The sequence below is a fragment of the Anolis carolinensis genome, chromosome 1, assembly GCF_035594765.1.
Source record: "Anolis carolinensis isolate JA03-04 chromosome 1, rAnoCar3.1.pri, whole genome shotgun sequence".
NCBI classification, from domain to species: Eukaryota; Metazoa; Chordata; class Lepidosauria; order Squamata; family Dactyloidae; genus Anolis; species Anolis carolinensis.
The window spans coordinates 274,375,884-274,389,352 of NC_085841.1; the positions used below are offsets into that span (position 1 = coordinate 274,375,884).

At 42.4% G+C, this 13,469-nt stretch overlaps 1 protein-coding gene and 1 long non-coding RNA gene across 3 annotated transcripts in view; both read left to right on the forward strand.

Moving 5' to 3' along the window:
- The first annotated feature begins 24 nt into the window (after nt 1-24).
- LOC134298336 (uncharacterized) lies at nt 25-2,613 on the forward strand. The gene is made up of 2 exons (XR_010005366.1): nt 25-184; nt 1,191-2,613. It is a non-coding gene; the product is annotated as an uncharacterized LOC134298336 (long non-coding RNA).
- Nucleotides 2,614-12,031: 9,418 nt separating this feature from the next.
- Nucleotides 12,032-13,469, forward strand: part of ipo7 (importin 7) — a 46,582-nt gene continuing 45,144 nt past the window's right edge. Inside the window, exon 1 of one of the 2 annotated variants that reach the window (XM_008107028.3) lies at nt 12,032-12,352. In XM_008107028.3, the coding sequence (XP_008105235.1) occupies nt 12,269-12,352 (84 nt within the window). In that variant the 5' untranslated portion in view covers nt 12,032-12,268. The remainder of the gene's footprint in view (nt 12,353-13,469) is intronic. The other variant, XM_003214719.4, reaches the window with a different exon arrangement.

Sequence of the window (13,469 nt, forward strand, 5' to 3'; positions counted from 1 at the left end):
GGAGGAAGCCAGATCGGACGCGGCCTGCCCTCTCACGCCACCGCACCACACTGCGCAGGCGCGGACTGAGTCCAGGCCACGGAGCCTCTCTTGTCGACTACTCCCTCCCACCCCGCGCTGCACGAATGGTACGCTCGCTTCCTAAGCGAATACTGTCCCGGGATCCTCCCAAGATAATCTAAAGGTGAGCGCAATCGGCCCTTTCTATCCACCGATTTTGCGTCCACTGATTGTCCTCATCCACGGTTTGAAAATATGAAACACAGACATCAAGACCAAGAACAAGCCATGAGGTCTGTTGGAAACTAGGAAAGTGAGGTTTATTTATCTCTGGAATGGAAAGTGGATCTCCATGGCCAAGCGAGGATTTGAAAACAAGTTTCCAGAGTCCTAGTCCAACGTGCAAACTACTTCACCATTCTAGCTTCCATGTTCAGCGACAGCTTTCCACTAAGATACTAGAAATCATCCATAAGCTGCTGTAATTCTGTGTCAGTCAATTGTGGTATGATAATTTTTGCATCATAGACTGTTCAAGAAAAACTCAGAAACTTGTGATAATTACATCTTAATTAACCATTTGTCTTACCTAATTAATTGTTCTCCCCTTGTAATTACATTTCCTTTTGTAATTGCCATTAAATTCCCCTTTGTAATTATTTTCTCTTTGTAGTTAATTAATTTTATCCCCGGATTAAATTGCTGCCACTTTAATATAAATAAACACAGAAAACTAATTGTTGCTTTTAATTAATTTCATTTTTAGCAATTGGATGCTGCCAAGCATCCCTGTCATTGCCAATCTTTCATATTAGCGGGTCTTCCACTGAGTTTGGGGGAAAACTTTTGCTTGTATGGTTACAGCTTTGGAGATGGAACTCCAAATATTGCTATTATAATGTCAAATTGCTACTTTGACTGGCAGCTAAAAGGAATGGCAAAATGCACAGGGAAGAAATTGGACCATCAAAAATGTTTTAAATTTGTAGTGTTTGTCATTTATTGGTGTGGTTGTGCTTTAATTTACTTTTTTTTTTAATCGCTTGCATCCTTGTGCATAATTTGTAGCAGAAGGGCAGAATATAACTTTGATAAATAAATAAGGGCATTATAATATTGGCAAATTTGTTTCACATTCAGTTATCTTTCCCATCTGCTTAAGGCATAACACGTTTTCCTCATTATAACAGGATGAACAAAATGGTTATCCAGTGAAACTAATTACGGTCCAAAGCTTCATAGAATTTACATGCCCTTTCATAACACTGAGGTCAAGCAAAGAGAAAGCCTGGGGATAAGAAAACCAGTTTAAAACCGCCTGGACGGAAATTCTAATTATATGTCACCATGACTTTGCCTTCAGATTCAATATGATATATTGCTCAAGTAAATTCCAGCTAGCACTGCACTGAGAAAACCACATCATGATGTACAGGACTTGGTTACAGAGGCAATATTTGTGGGGGTTGTGGAGCACAATACTAAGGACATCATCAGACGGGCGGGGGAAAGCAGAAGGAACTGTCTTGTCCCTGTTCCCTACCATCTTTCCCTGTCTTCAGGGATGGCCAGCCATCCCACATCCTTTCTGCACCTTTTCTCGTTTTCTCCCGCATTCTGCTGCTTGGAGTTGGGTAACACCCAACTCCTGAAGACAATATTCAAGCTCTGTTTCTATGTACTAAGGAAATGAATGCCACAGTCCCACCGGAAGAGCCCTCATGTCATTTGATGACCTCCATGGGACTTCCATGGGGATCTGTTTCACAAGATCATGGAAACAGAGCCCGAAGACCATGGGATTAAGTCATAAGAGGCCAAAGTCTTTCAGATATTTTTTTAATGGCAGTTCCTAGACACAATGGAGAATTTCAGCTATATCAGCCTTCTATAGATAGTATCAGGAACTCAATCCCTTTGAAAGGGGAAATCTGCTGTAATGGTGAATTTGTCAGAAGGAAGTTAATTAGAAATGATCTTATTATTCAGTGCAAGACGCTTTAGCACCAACCCTGGCTTCCTTCAAAAAGCTGCTTAAAACCTGGCTCTTCCGCTGTGCCTTCGGATAACCGAGCCCATAGCTATAGTAGCTGCACTGGCCATTTCTCTGGATTTGAGACATTGCGCTTTATTCCTCTGCCCTTAGAATATAACATTGCACTTTAGTTCTAGTGGCCCTTCCAGGCCATCCTCTCCTCCATCCCAGTGGTTTTTTTTTCCTGTGATTTATATGTTTTTGAGTGACTATATTGTTTTTGTTTATGTGATTATTTTAGCCAATTGCTATGCTATTTTTGCACTCTTAGTGCTTTATAGTGTTTCAGTGTTTTATTGTACAATGCTTTTATGCTGATTTTATATTGGAAACCGCCCTGAGTTCGTCTTGGGAGAGAGGGCGGTATACAAATAAACTTTACTTACTTACTTACTTACTTTATACAGTCAAAACACCTAGAAAAAAAGTCTTTCTGTTGATTGGTTGAAACATGTGGTTGCTACATTCTTCTACACCTGTGCAAACACCACCCTGAGCAAGAAAGCTATTGTTTTGTTATTCTTTTACTTGTAAATTGCTATGTACAGTGATGGCACTAAATAAATAAGAATTCTTTACTATGTGTATTATGTGTACACTACAGAGGTAGACTTTGCTTATGATTCTCATACGCAAATATAGTTATATGGAATTTTTGCTAGGTGGTTGTATCTAACAGGCACTACACATACCAAGAACCATTTTAATTCTCAAGGGTAGCATTATCCTATCACCTAATATCATGCTGTGGGTGTATAGTTGCTTTTTTTCTAGCTTGGAGTACAGTGGAATCTTGACTTGAGATCATCACAATTTAAGAGCATTTTGAGTTGAGGGTTGTTGCTCAACCCCGGTTTTGCTTTAACATACGAGCAGCGTTTTGAGTCAAGAACTAGTGCCAGAGGTAGCACTAGCACCAGAGTACAGGGCTTTAATAATAATAATAATAATAATAATAATAATAATAATAATAAAACTTTATTTATACCTCGCCACCATCTCCCCGCGGGGACTCGGGGCAACTCACATGGGGCAAGGCCCGACTAGCACAATTTACAAAAACAAAAGCATAAATACATTGAACAATATACAAAAAAATGAAACACAGTAAGACAATAAAACAAGAGTTAATAATATCAATCAACCACCAAGTAAAATTTAGTTGACTTCATTGGTGGGGGGGACTGCAGCAGCAATATAAAAATAACATCACTTAAAATACCAGAATAAAAGGGACCTAATAAAATTCAGGATAGAGTTATAGTGCCAACTAAGGCTGGTCATCCAGTGCCTGTTTCACCAAAGGCCAACCTAAACATCCAGGTCTTCAGCTGTTTCCTGAAGTAGGATAGAGAGGGCGCCAACCTAATCTCCCTGGGAAGGGAGTTCCAGAGGCGGGGGGGGGGGGGGCACGGCCGAGAAGGCCCCCTCTCTCGTCCCCACCAGTCGTAACTGTGAGGAAGATGGAAGCGAGAGAAGGGCCCCCCCAGAGGATCTTAGAGATCAAGTAGGTTCATAGGGGACAACATGGTCACGAAGATAGGCAGGTCCCGAACGGTTTAGAGCTTTATAGGTAATAACCTGCACCTTGAATTGGGCTCGGAATATTATCGGCAGCCAGTGAAGCTGCCTGAACAGGGGGGTTGACCGCTCCCTGTAAGCAGCTCCAGTTAGTAACCTGGCTGCCGACCGTTGTACCAACTGCAATTTCCAGACCATCTTCAGGGGCAGCCCCACATAGAGTGTGTTACAGTAGTCCATTCTTGAGGTAACTAGAGCATGGACCACCATGGTCAAGTCAAACTTCTCGAGGTAAGGTCGCAGTTGGTGCACAAGTTTTAATTGTGCAAAGGCCCTCCCGGCCACTGCCGACACCTGGGCATCAAGTGACAGCGATGAATCTAGGAGGACCCCCAAACTGCGGACCTGCGCCTTCAGGGGGAGTGCAACCCCGTCAAGCACAGGTAGCCACCCTATGCCCCGATCGGTCGAACGACTGACCTGGAGGACCTCTGTCTTATCAGGATTAAGCTTCAACTTGTTGGCCCCCATCCAACCCATTACAGCAGCCAGACGCTGGTCTAGGATCCGAGGGGCTTCCTTGGAAGTAGGTGGAAAGGAGTAGTGGAGTTGAGTGTCATCTGTGTAGAGATGGCACCGAACTCCAAAACCCCAGATGACTTCGCCCAGCAGTTTCATGTAGATATTGAAAAGCATGGGGGAAAGAATAGAACCTTGCGGGACCCCACAGGTCAAAGGCCAGGGGTCCGAGCAGGTATCCCCCAGCTTCACCATCTGGGTGCGACCCTCCAGGAAGGAGTGGAGCCACTGTAGTACAGTGCCCCCAAGGCCCATTCTCGAGAGCCGCCCCAGAAGGATATCATGGTCGATGGTATCGAAAGCCGCTGAGATGTCTAAGAGAACCAACAGGGACACACTCCCCCTGTCAAGTTCTCTATGGAGGTCGTCCACCAAGGCGACCAAAGCCGTCTCAGTCCCATGACCAGGCCTAAAGCCAGACTGGAATGGGTCGAGATAATCGGTGTCATCTAAGAATCCCTGGACCTGAGAGGCCACCACTCGCTCCAAAACCTTGCCTAAAAATGGGAGGTTTGAAATTGGTCGATAGTTTGATAGAATCAAGGAATCAAGGGATGCCTTTTTTAGAACTGGTCTAATAGTTGCCTGTTTCAGGCTAGATGGAAATTGCCCTTGTTCCAGTGAGGCATTGATAATCCTCAAAAACCAATCGACCAACTGTGCCTCAATGCACAGTGAGAGACAGGTAAGAAATCATGTCAACGACGACAATGATGATGATGATCAAAACAGTTCTCCACGGCTCTTTTATCAGAAGAAAACTGCATTGGAATACAATTGTCCCATAAATGCCTCACCACTCAGGGATGTCTATAACAACAAAGTTAAAGGAGGAACTGAGTATGAACTTTGCATTTGTGGTAACCTGTGTGACATGCAAATGTGTACCATGTGCACAACTTCCCCCCACAATTATTCAAGAACTGTAATTGTCTTTCCTTCTTCTCAGCATCTCACAGCAAATGGCCTGCTGTTGCACAGAAATTAATTTTACTGGCTCTGTGGGCTCTATGTCATGAATAAATTTACCATCTAATTTAGTTCAACAGAAATTAAGTTGGAAAAGACACTTTTTTGGATCACAACTTCTAGAATCCTGCAGACAGCATAACTAGATGTAGTCCAAAAAGTAACTTTTCCAGGCCGCGAATAGAACATATAAACTGAAGTGCTGCTCAGATCCATACTTGAATAGTTTTAATATGAGTTAGCATGATGATAAGATGTGGCTGCCATAGTCTTGTGGTTTGACTATAGGACAGTGATTCAAATTTTTAAAAAATTGGCCATGTGCAGAATATTTTCTTGTTTGTTTCTACTCAAATACAATGTCCACCACAGCATAGATATAATAAAACACATTTTAACATACTGGTAGCTATATCTAGTCAATTATATTCGAACTGGAAGAATTACAGCTACTTCTAAAATATGTACTGAGAAAATAAAGTGTGTGCATCTTCTAACAAGGGGTCAAGGAGCAAAAGATTCTGACAGATCACAGGCAATTAAATTATGAGCCTCTAAATCATTTAGCAGCAAAATTTGCTAGAAAAATCAATTTTGATGAATTACTGATTCTTCTCAAGAGTAATAATAATACAGTAGAGTCTCACTTATCCAACATAAATGGGCCGGCAGAATGTTGGATAAGCGAATATGGTGGATAATAAGGAGGGATTAAGGAAAAGCCTATTACACGTCAAATTAGGTTATGATTTTACAAATTAAGCACCAAAACATCATGTTTAACAACAAATTTGACAGAAAAAGTAGTTCAATACGCAGTAATGCTATGTAGTAATTACTGTATTTATGAATTTAGCACCAAAATATCACGATGTATTGAAAATATTGACTACAAAAATGTGTTGGATAATCCAGAACATTGGATAAGCGAGTGTTGGATAAGTGAGACTCTACTGTAATATAATCACAAAACTGTATAGATTCTTCTCAAGAGTGTCTTAAAGTAAAGGTAAAGGTTTCCCCTGACGTTAAGTCCAGTCATGTCTGACTCTGGGGGTTGGTGCTCATCTCCATTTCTAAGCCGAACAGCCGGCGTTGTCCGTAGACACCTCCAAGGTCATGTAGCCGGCATGACTGCATGGAGCGCCGTTACCTTCCTGCCTATTGATCTACTCATATTGGCATGTTTTCGAACTGCCAGGTTGGCAGAAGCTGGAGCTAACAGTGGCCGCTCACGCCGCTCCCGGGGATTGAACTTGGGACCTTTCGGTCTGCAAGTTCAGCAGCTCAGTGCTTTAACACACTTCACCACTGGGGCTCTCAAGAGTGTCTTAGTCTGACCTATATTCCTATTTGTTTGATTCCCTAATACAGCCCACAAAACAATATCCTTGGTCAAATCTGATGGAAGATTTTTTGATTTGATGACAAAGTACGTGAAAATTTAAACATTGCTCTCCGTTATACATTTTTGTATAAATATAACAAGGGGAATGCTCAACAATACTGCATTAATAACTATTTTCCAGAACTATGTTCTTTTAAATACTATGTTTTAGTAACTCCTTTTGCCATCTATTGTGAAGTCATACATTAATTTTTGTATGCCATGCTTTATTCCATGGAAAAGATATCTAACTTAGTGTACTACAATAACTATACATAGGGATCTCATGAAAATATGAATGAACTGTTTGTTACATGGAGTGCATCTTCTACAGTGATTCTATAGTATTGAGCCATAGCAGTTAAAATTATGTCAAATTGCATTTACTCTATAATGCAGGCACACCCTAAGAGTGTCCTGTATTTTCCCTCCTTGCTGATCATTTTAGGAAGGCTTGGGAACCATGTGGCCCTGCCTATGTGGTTGGACCACAAGTCTCAGCAGCCTCACCCAGAATAATCAGGGATCAGGAACGCTAGGAACTGCAGTTCAGCAAGATCTGGAGGCTACCATGGTTCCCAGCCCTGTTTTAAACCATGCTGTAATGCTGCTGTTTTTACTATGTACTATTTTATTGCAATGTTATATCATTATTACCATCTCAGTTTCACATTCTACCAGGTGTTAATGGCTGTTATCTTGGACTGTCAGTGATTTGGATTCTAGCCAAGAATCTAGCAATCAGTAAAAAAAACTTATGGTAATGGAGCATGTTTCAAGTTGTGTCACTTGATGGTACATGGGGAAAAGATCTTAGGGGTCTTGGTAGACTACAAACCATGAGAAATTGATGCGATGTGACAGCCAAAAAAGCCAATGCAATTATAGTCTGCATAAACAAGTATAGCATCCAGATAAAAGGTAATGTATATACTCGTGTATAATTCAATAGCAAATTATTGGGGCCAAAATTATGGAATGTGACCCATGGATAAGTTGATGATTCTTCCATGGAGAGGGGAAAGCATGAACGTTACTGCTGAGGATCAGCCACCTCTGGGCACCACCACAATTTCCCCATCCAGGCATTCAAAAGGCCCAGAAGTGGTGCCACATCAGAGAGACTAGAGGGAGTCAATGCTTCTTTTAAGTTATTCCAGGATGGACGAAGCTCTTGGCTTTTGCCACTTTACTCAGAACAGGGGATTTTGGGGACTGATTTTTTAACCAAATTTCTAGATACTGTATATATGAAGATATGTGTGTAGATAGATAGATAGATAGATAGATAGATAGATAGATAGATAGATAGATAGATAGATAGATAGATAGAGATATATAGTAGTTATACTGTATTCTCCTTTGGTCAGACTTCATCCAGAATCCTGTGTTAAGTTCTGGGCACCATAATTCAAGGATATTGAGAAGTTGCAGCATGTCTAGAGCAAGTAACCAAGATCATAAAGGCTCTTCAAAACAAGATTTATGAGGATTGACTAAGGGAATTGATAAAATTAGCCAAAAGAAGGTAATAGCCATTATTAGATCTCTTGAAGGGAAGATGGACAAGCTTGTTTCCTGATGTTCCAAAGATTAGAGCAGGAACCAATGGATTTAAACTACCAAAAAGGAGCCTGCTAAATATTGAGAAGTCTTTAGGATTGTTTGAAATTGAAATAAATTTCCTTGGAGGGTGGTAGCCCCTCCTTCTTTGGAAACCTTTACAGAGTTTGGATAGACATCTTGCAAGAGTGCTTTACCTGCGAATTCAGCATTTTGGGCAGTCAGTAGGCTAGATGGCCTTGTGGCCCCTTCCAACTTTATGATTCTATAATCTCTCAAATTCTACTGTCTCGAGTAGAATTAAAAGCTGCCACTTTTTAATTGACTTTTCTCCTATGTCTTTACCAGTCACCTGATCATGAGAAGTACTGATCCTGCAGTAGGCCATGACAGGGACCCTTTCTCAACATAAATAGCTGGTTTCCGGGAAATGGCATCTGAGACCATTCTGATGGATCAAAGCACCTGTGAAACAAATGTGCATATAGCTATGATTGATACCTGTAACTACAAAGATTCAGCATCTGTCTGGTTGAAAGTTCAGGAATTGAATTCAGTTATACTAAATAACATTGGCACCAGCAAATTAAATGTTTGCGACATAATTAAAAGTTACAATATTTGTATTAACAAGATTAAATTGGCAAGAAATTAAAAATGAAATCTGTCACTTTGGGAGACAGGAAAAAATGATGTAGGTGGCCATCTTTATGAATGTGAAGCTGCCACTTCTGTATAATAATTTTGTCAATGATGTATAATGAAACTAGTTTAAAGAATCTGACAATTCGCTGTGTGATTACAATAGATTAATTTCTCCTGTTTTACTTTTATTACAGTAATAATTCTCTCTGTGTGCTATAATTGCAATGACTAAGAAATAAATTAGATTGGCATGTTTTAAGCCAACGGTTTTGGAGAAAAAGAGTCTGATTTCTAGGTCAGGATATTTAGAAGCTAGTGTTTCAAGTTTCAACTGGGCTTCCTTCCAAGACATGATTATATCATGCCTCCCATGTTTCAGTCAATCTGATTCACTTGTGATTAGAAATATAAAACACAGTAAGATTGATTGCTTTTCACCTCGATTGATCGGGTTACTATGCATAGATGCTCCTGCCAGGTCACTAATTCAGACGACATTCATTTTTGGATATCCGATGACTGATGTAATCTAACCAATTCTGGGATTAAATATAAAAATTGCAAGTGATAATTAAATCCTAATAGTGCTCCCTTCCACAATGTAAAACAATTTCAGACTGCAACAAAAAAATGTAAAAGAAACTAAACTGATACAATAATTTATTTAGCTTTGTGATGTAAGCATATCTTATTTTATGTTATATTAGAAAACCAAAAAGGCATAACTGATCTCTTGAAAACTTGATTGGGTTACAATATATGAATATTTACTGAGAAGAGATTAATTTCATAGTCTGTTGGAACCCACAAAACAAAATTCTCAGACGCCTTCTGCACTACCATATAATCCAGATTATCAAATCAAATAATCAACATTATCTGCCTTGAACTGGACTATATGAGTCTAGATTGCCGTGTAATCTAGTTAAAAGTAGAAAATCAGGATTTTATATGGAGGTGGAGAAGGGGCCTCAGCTTTTAAAAAATCTCATAAACCTGAGTGAGCAAAATGTGGCCCCTAAAACTATTTCTGTGGCTGCCACACTTCCCTATTCTCAGAAAGGGTAAACCACTTCTCCCAGAATTTGACATAAGAAGTCAGTATTTTGAACCAGAAGTGGACTTTCAAATGTTATTTGTCATTTTTTACAGTTTGTGCAAGATTCAACGGTACCAAAGAGCAGAAAACTTAATCATTGGACCTACTGGAATGGTTAATCCATCATAAAATCATAACTGAAAACCAATAGCTTGACCAATAATTTCTGCAATATAAAGAAGTCAATACACAAAAGCATTTACTATTTGCTTTATCGCTATTTATTACAATGTTAAGATAAACAATTGCCGTATCTGAATATTTATTATTAAATTAGGGCATTTGAAGAAAGCATAGTATCACTTACAGCACTAACAGAAGTTAATCCAATGAGGATCATGGATTTAGCAGTTAAACAGGATTAGTGATTTATTTGGATGGTTGGTGGGGAGATTACAAATAGAGTTGCACTCATTTAACTCCATAACCAGTGGTCTGTAAGAGATTATCACTGATCTTGAACACTAGGATTCCAGATGTTTATTTTTATCTTGAGATTTTAACTTTAGTCCTTTTTCATGGCATCTGACGGAGTTGTAAAGACTTCTTGTGAGGGAAGCAGGAGGAATGACATTATTAATTGGATTTTAAGTAGTCGGAGAACTGCTTAATGACCTGTAAAGGCTTCTTATATTTGTTGGTGTGTTATATGTGCTTTCACATCACCTGTTGACTTATGGTGACCCCGGGGATTTTGCAGGGCTTGCTTAGGCAATTAATATCAGAGGTAGTTTTGAAGGTTCATTTCTCTGAAATACAACCCACAGACTTGATTTTATTAGAATTCTCTCATCCAAGAACTAACCAAGTCTGACCCTGCTTAGCTTCCAAGATCAGACACAGGATCTGGTGCCTTCACGCTATTTTGGCCCAATCTCCTCCTTCCCCCATGAGAAACAGGATGATCTAGCTCTCATGCTCTATGTGTTCCCTATTTGCAATGAGATGGCTGCTGTGTGAACACAATATTGAACTAGGCAGACCTTTTTTCTGGTTCAGTAAAGCTCTTCTGATGTTCGCATGAGATGAGACTGAGGGTGGGATGGGAGAGAAAAGTTTTAGTGAAAGCGGATCAAAACATAAATCTCAAAGGAAGGGTTTGGTTTGGAGTGGCATCAGTATAAGAGCTTTTCCATCACTCATTTTGGACAGAACTGAGAAGTTAAGTGAGGAGATTATCATGTACCCAAAGATATCCCATGCCTCGAGTGGTGTCCTATAATCTCCATCAGTCATGGATCAACATCTACTGTATGTATGTAAGCATCATGAATCCACAGCCCATTGTCTTGTGAGGACTGAAACCCAGTGAAATAGAAGCTCATTCTTTTTTGAAAATTAATGTAAGAATTAGCTGTTGTCTCACAATACCTCACAATGAAGTATCAGGACAAAACATGCTCTTACTGTTTATTCACACAAACATTTTGTATATATGAAATCTATAGATACACACTCAAGGTGTCCCAAAATGTAGACACACCCTTAACAGCATACGATGCTGGAAATTCATCCCAAAGTGTATTCGCCCTTAACAGGATTAAAAATGCCAATAGTAATCAAAATTTTAAGTGACAGTTGCAGCTCTGTGCTTTTATAAAGACAACAGTATATGGCTTTATAGTGATGACAATTTGAGCACTTTCCATGAAATGGACATAGAATCATAGCGTTGGAATGGATGGCGCTCGTGGGCCATCCAATCCAATCCCTCACCAAGAAGCAGGAAAATCGCATTCAGAGCACCCCCAACAGATGGCTATCCAGCCTGCTTAAAAGTCTCCAAAGGAGCCTCCACCTCACTCTGGGGCAGAGAGTTCCGCTGCTGAACAGCTCCTCCAGGTATTTTGGACTTCAACTCCCACCATTCCTAACAGCCTCAGGCCCTTTCCTTTGGCCCTCCAGGTGTTTTGGACTTAAGCTTAAGCGGCTGAAGGGGGAAAGGGGGCTTGAGGCTGTTAGGGATGGTGGGAGTTGGAAGTCCAAAACACCTGGAGGGCCAAAGGAAAAGGAAAGGGCCTGAGGCTGTTAGGAATGGTGGGAGTTGGAGTCCAAAACACCGGGAGATAGGGCCAAAGTTTGCCCTCTGAACGGACGAGGCAGCCCCCCGAGGTGGCGGCAGCAGCAGAAAGTACGATTCTCTCCCGCCTCACTCGCCGGACTACATTTCCCGTGATGCTCTTCTTCTTCTTCTTCTTCGGCGGCGGCAAGCGTGGAGCGGAAGTCGGCGCCGGCGCCCAGTCGAGGCGGGCGATCTGGCGCGCGCGCGCTCTGCCTCTGTATCCGGGGCCTTGGCGCTCTGCTCTTCCTCCCCTCCTCCCTCTTCCTCTTCCTCCTCCTCCTCCTTTCGCGCTGTGGAGAGCGGCGGGCTCCATGTGCGCATCGAGTGGCCGGGCCGCCCGCGCTGCTCTCCTCTGCCGTCGCCTCCCCGTCTAGCCCTTAACCCGCCACCGCTGCTGTCGCCGCCGCCATGGATCCCAACACCATCATCGAGGCCCTGCGGGGCACCATGGACTCCACGCTGAGGGAGACGGCCGAGAGGCAGCTCAACGAGGTGAGGAGGCCTGCGAGGGAGGGAGGGAAGAGAGAGGCAGGGAGGGAATGGGGCCCGGAAAAGAATTCAGGCAGGCAGGCTTCGCGCGGAGGCGGAAGGCAAGGCCTCTCTCGGCGTCAGGCCTCCTTCCCGCCACCACCAGCAGCACTAGCATTGTCCTCCGGGGCCACATGGCCCTCGCCTTCCGTGCGTCCTTCCCTCCGTTCCCGAGGCCCCTCGCAGGCCGGAGGGCGTTTTCAACGGACCTTTCTCCGAAACGAGGAGTCATCAACCCCTTATAAGGACACGAGGGCCGTTGGGGGAGGGGGGAGGCTGAGGGGAAAAGACCCGGCCGGCCAAAAAGGGCGGCCGCGGGCGGGATTTCCAAGGCCCCGAAGGGAAGCTAACGAACTTTGGAACCCGGGAATGCCTCTGGAGCCACGCGGAAGAAGAGGTCGCCCGCTCCACGTTGCCCTTTAAACTGGAGCCGCGAGGTTGGAGCGCAGTCACACCAGGGAAGCTCCCCACAACGCAACGCTTCTCGTCTAATCTCAGTGGAGCTGGTAGAAGTTCGATATTCGTCGTGGCTCCTGCTGGGTGCCTTTCCACCAGAGCTTTCCAGCCGTTTTATGTTGGTGGCACACTTTTTAGACCGGCATCCTTTCAGGACAGCCATTTGGTTTTATAATAATAGTAATAGTAATAATAATAACAAGAACAACTTTAGCAATCTAAAGCAGCGGTTCCCAACCTGTGGGCCACAGCCAACATACTTAAAATAAGGTCCACGAGACATGCGGGGAAAATCAGCTCTACATTGTTAAATATTGTCTCTTGTGGGCAAGCAGATAGCAACTACTGGATGGCATATGTTCTGTATCAGAAACTAGAGCTGATGTGATCTATCCAATGCAATTTTCTGAATCGGCACTCCAACCAACCAAACCGAATCTAAAGTTGACCAAAAACTGAATCGTAACCCTTTTGGTACTAATGTTAGAGAGTGGTCTCTGGTCAAAATAAGGTTGGGAATCACTGACCTAAAGGTTCTGGCCCAGCTTACCTGTCTGAATGAATCTCCCTCTATGACCTACCTCAGAGGTTAAGATTGTGGGGGGAGGCCCTGCTCTCGGTCCCA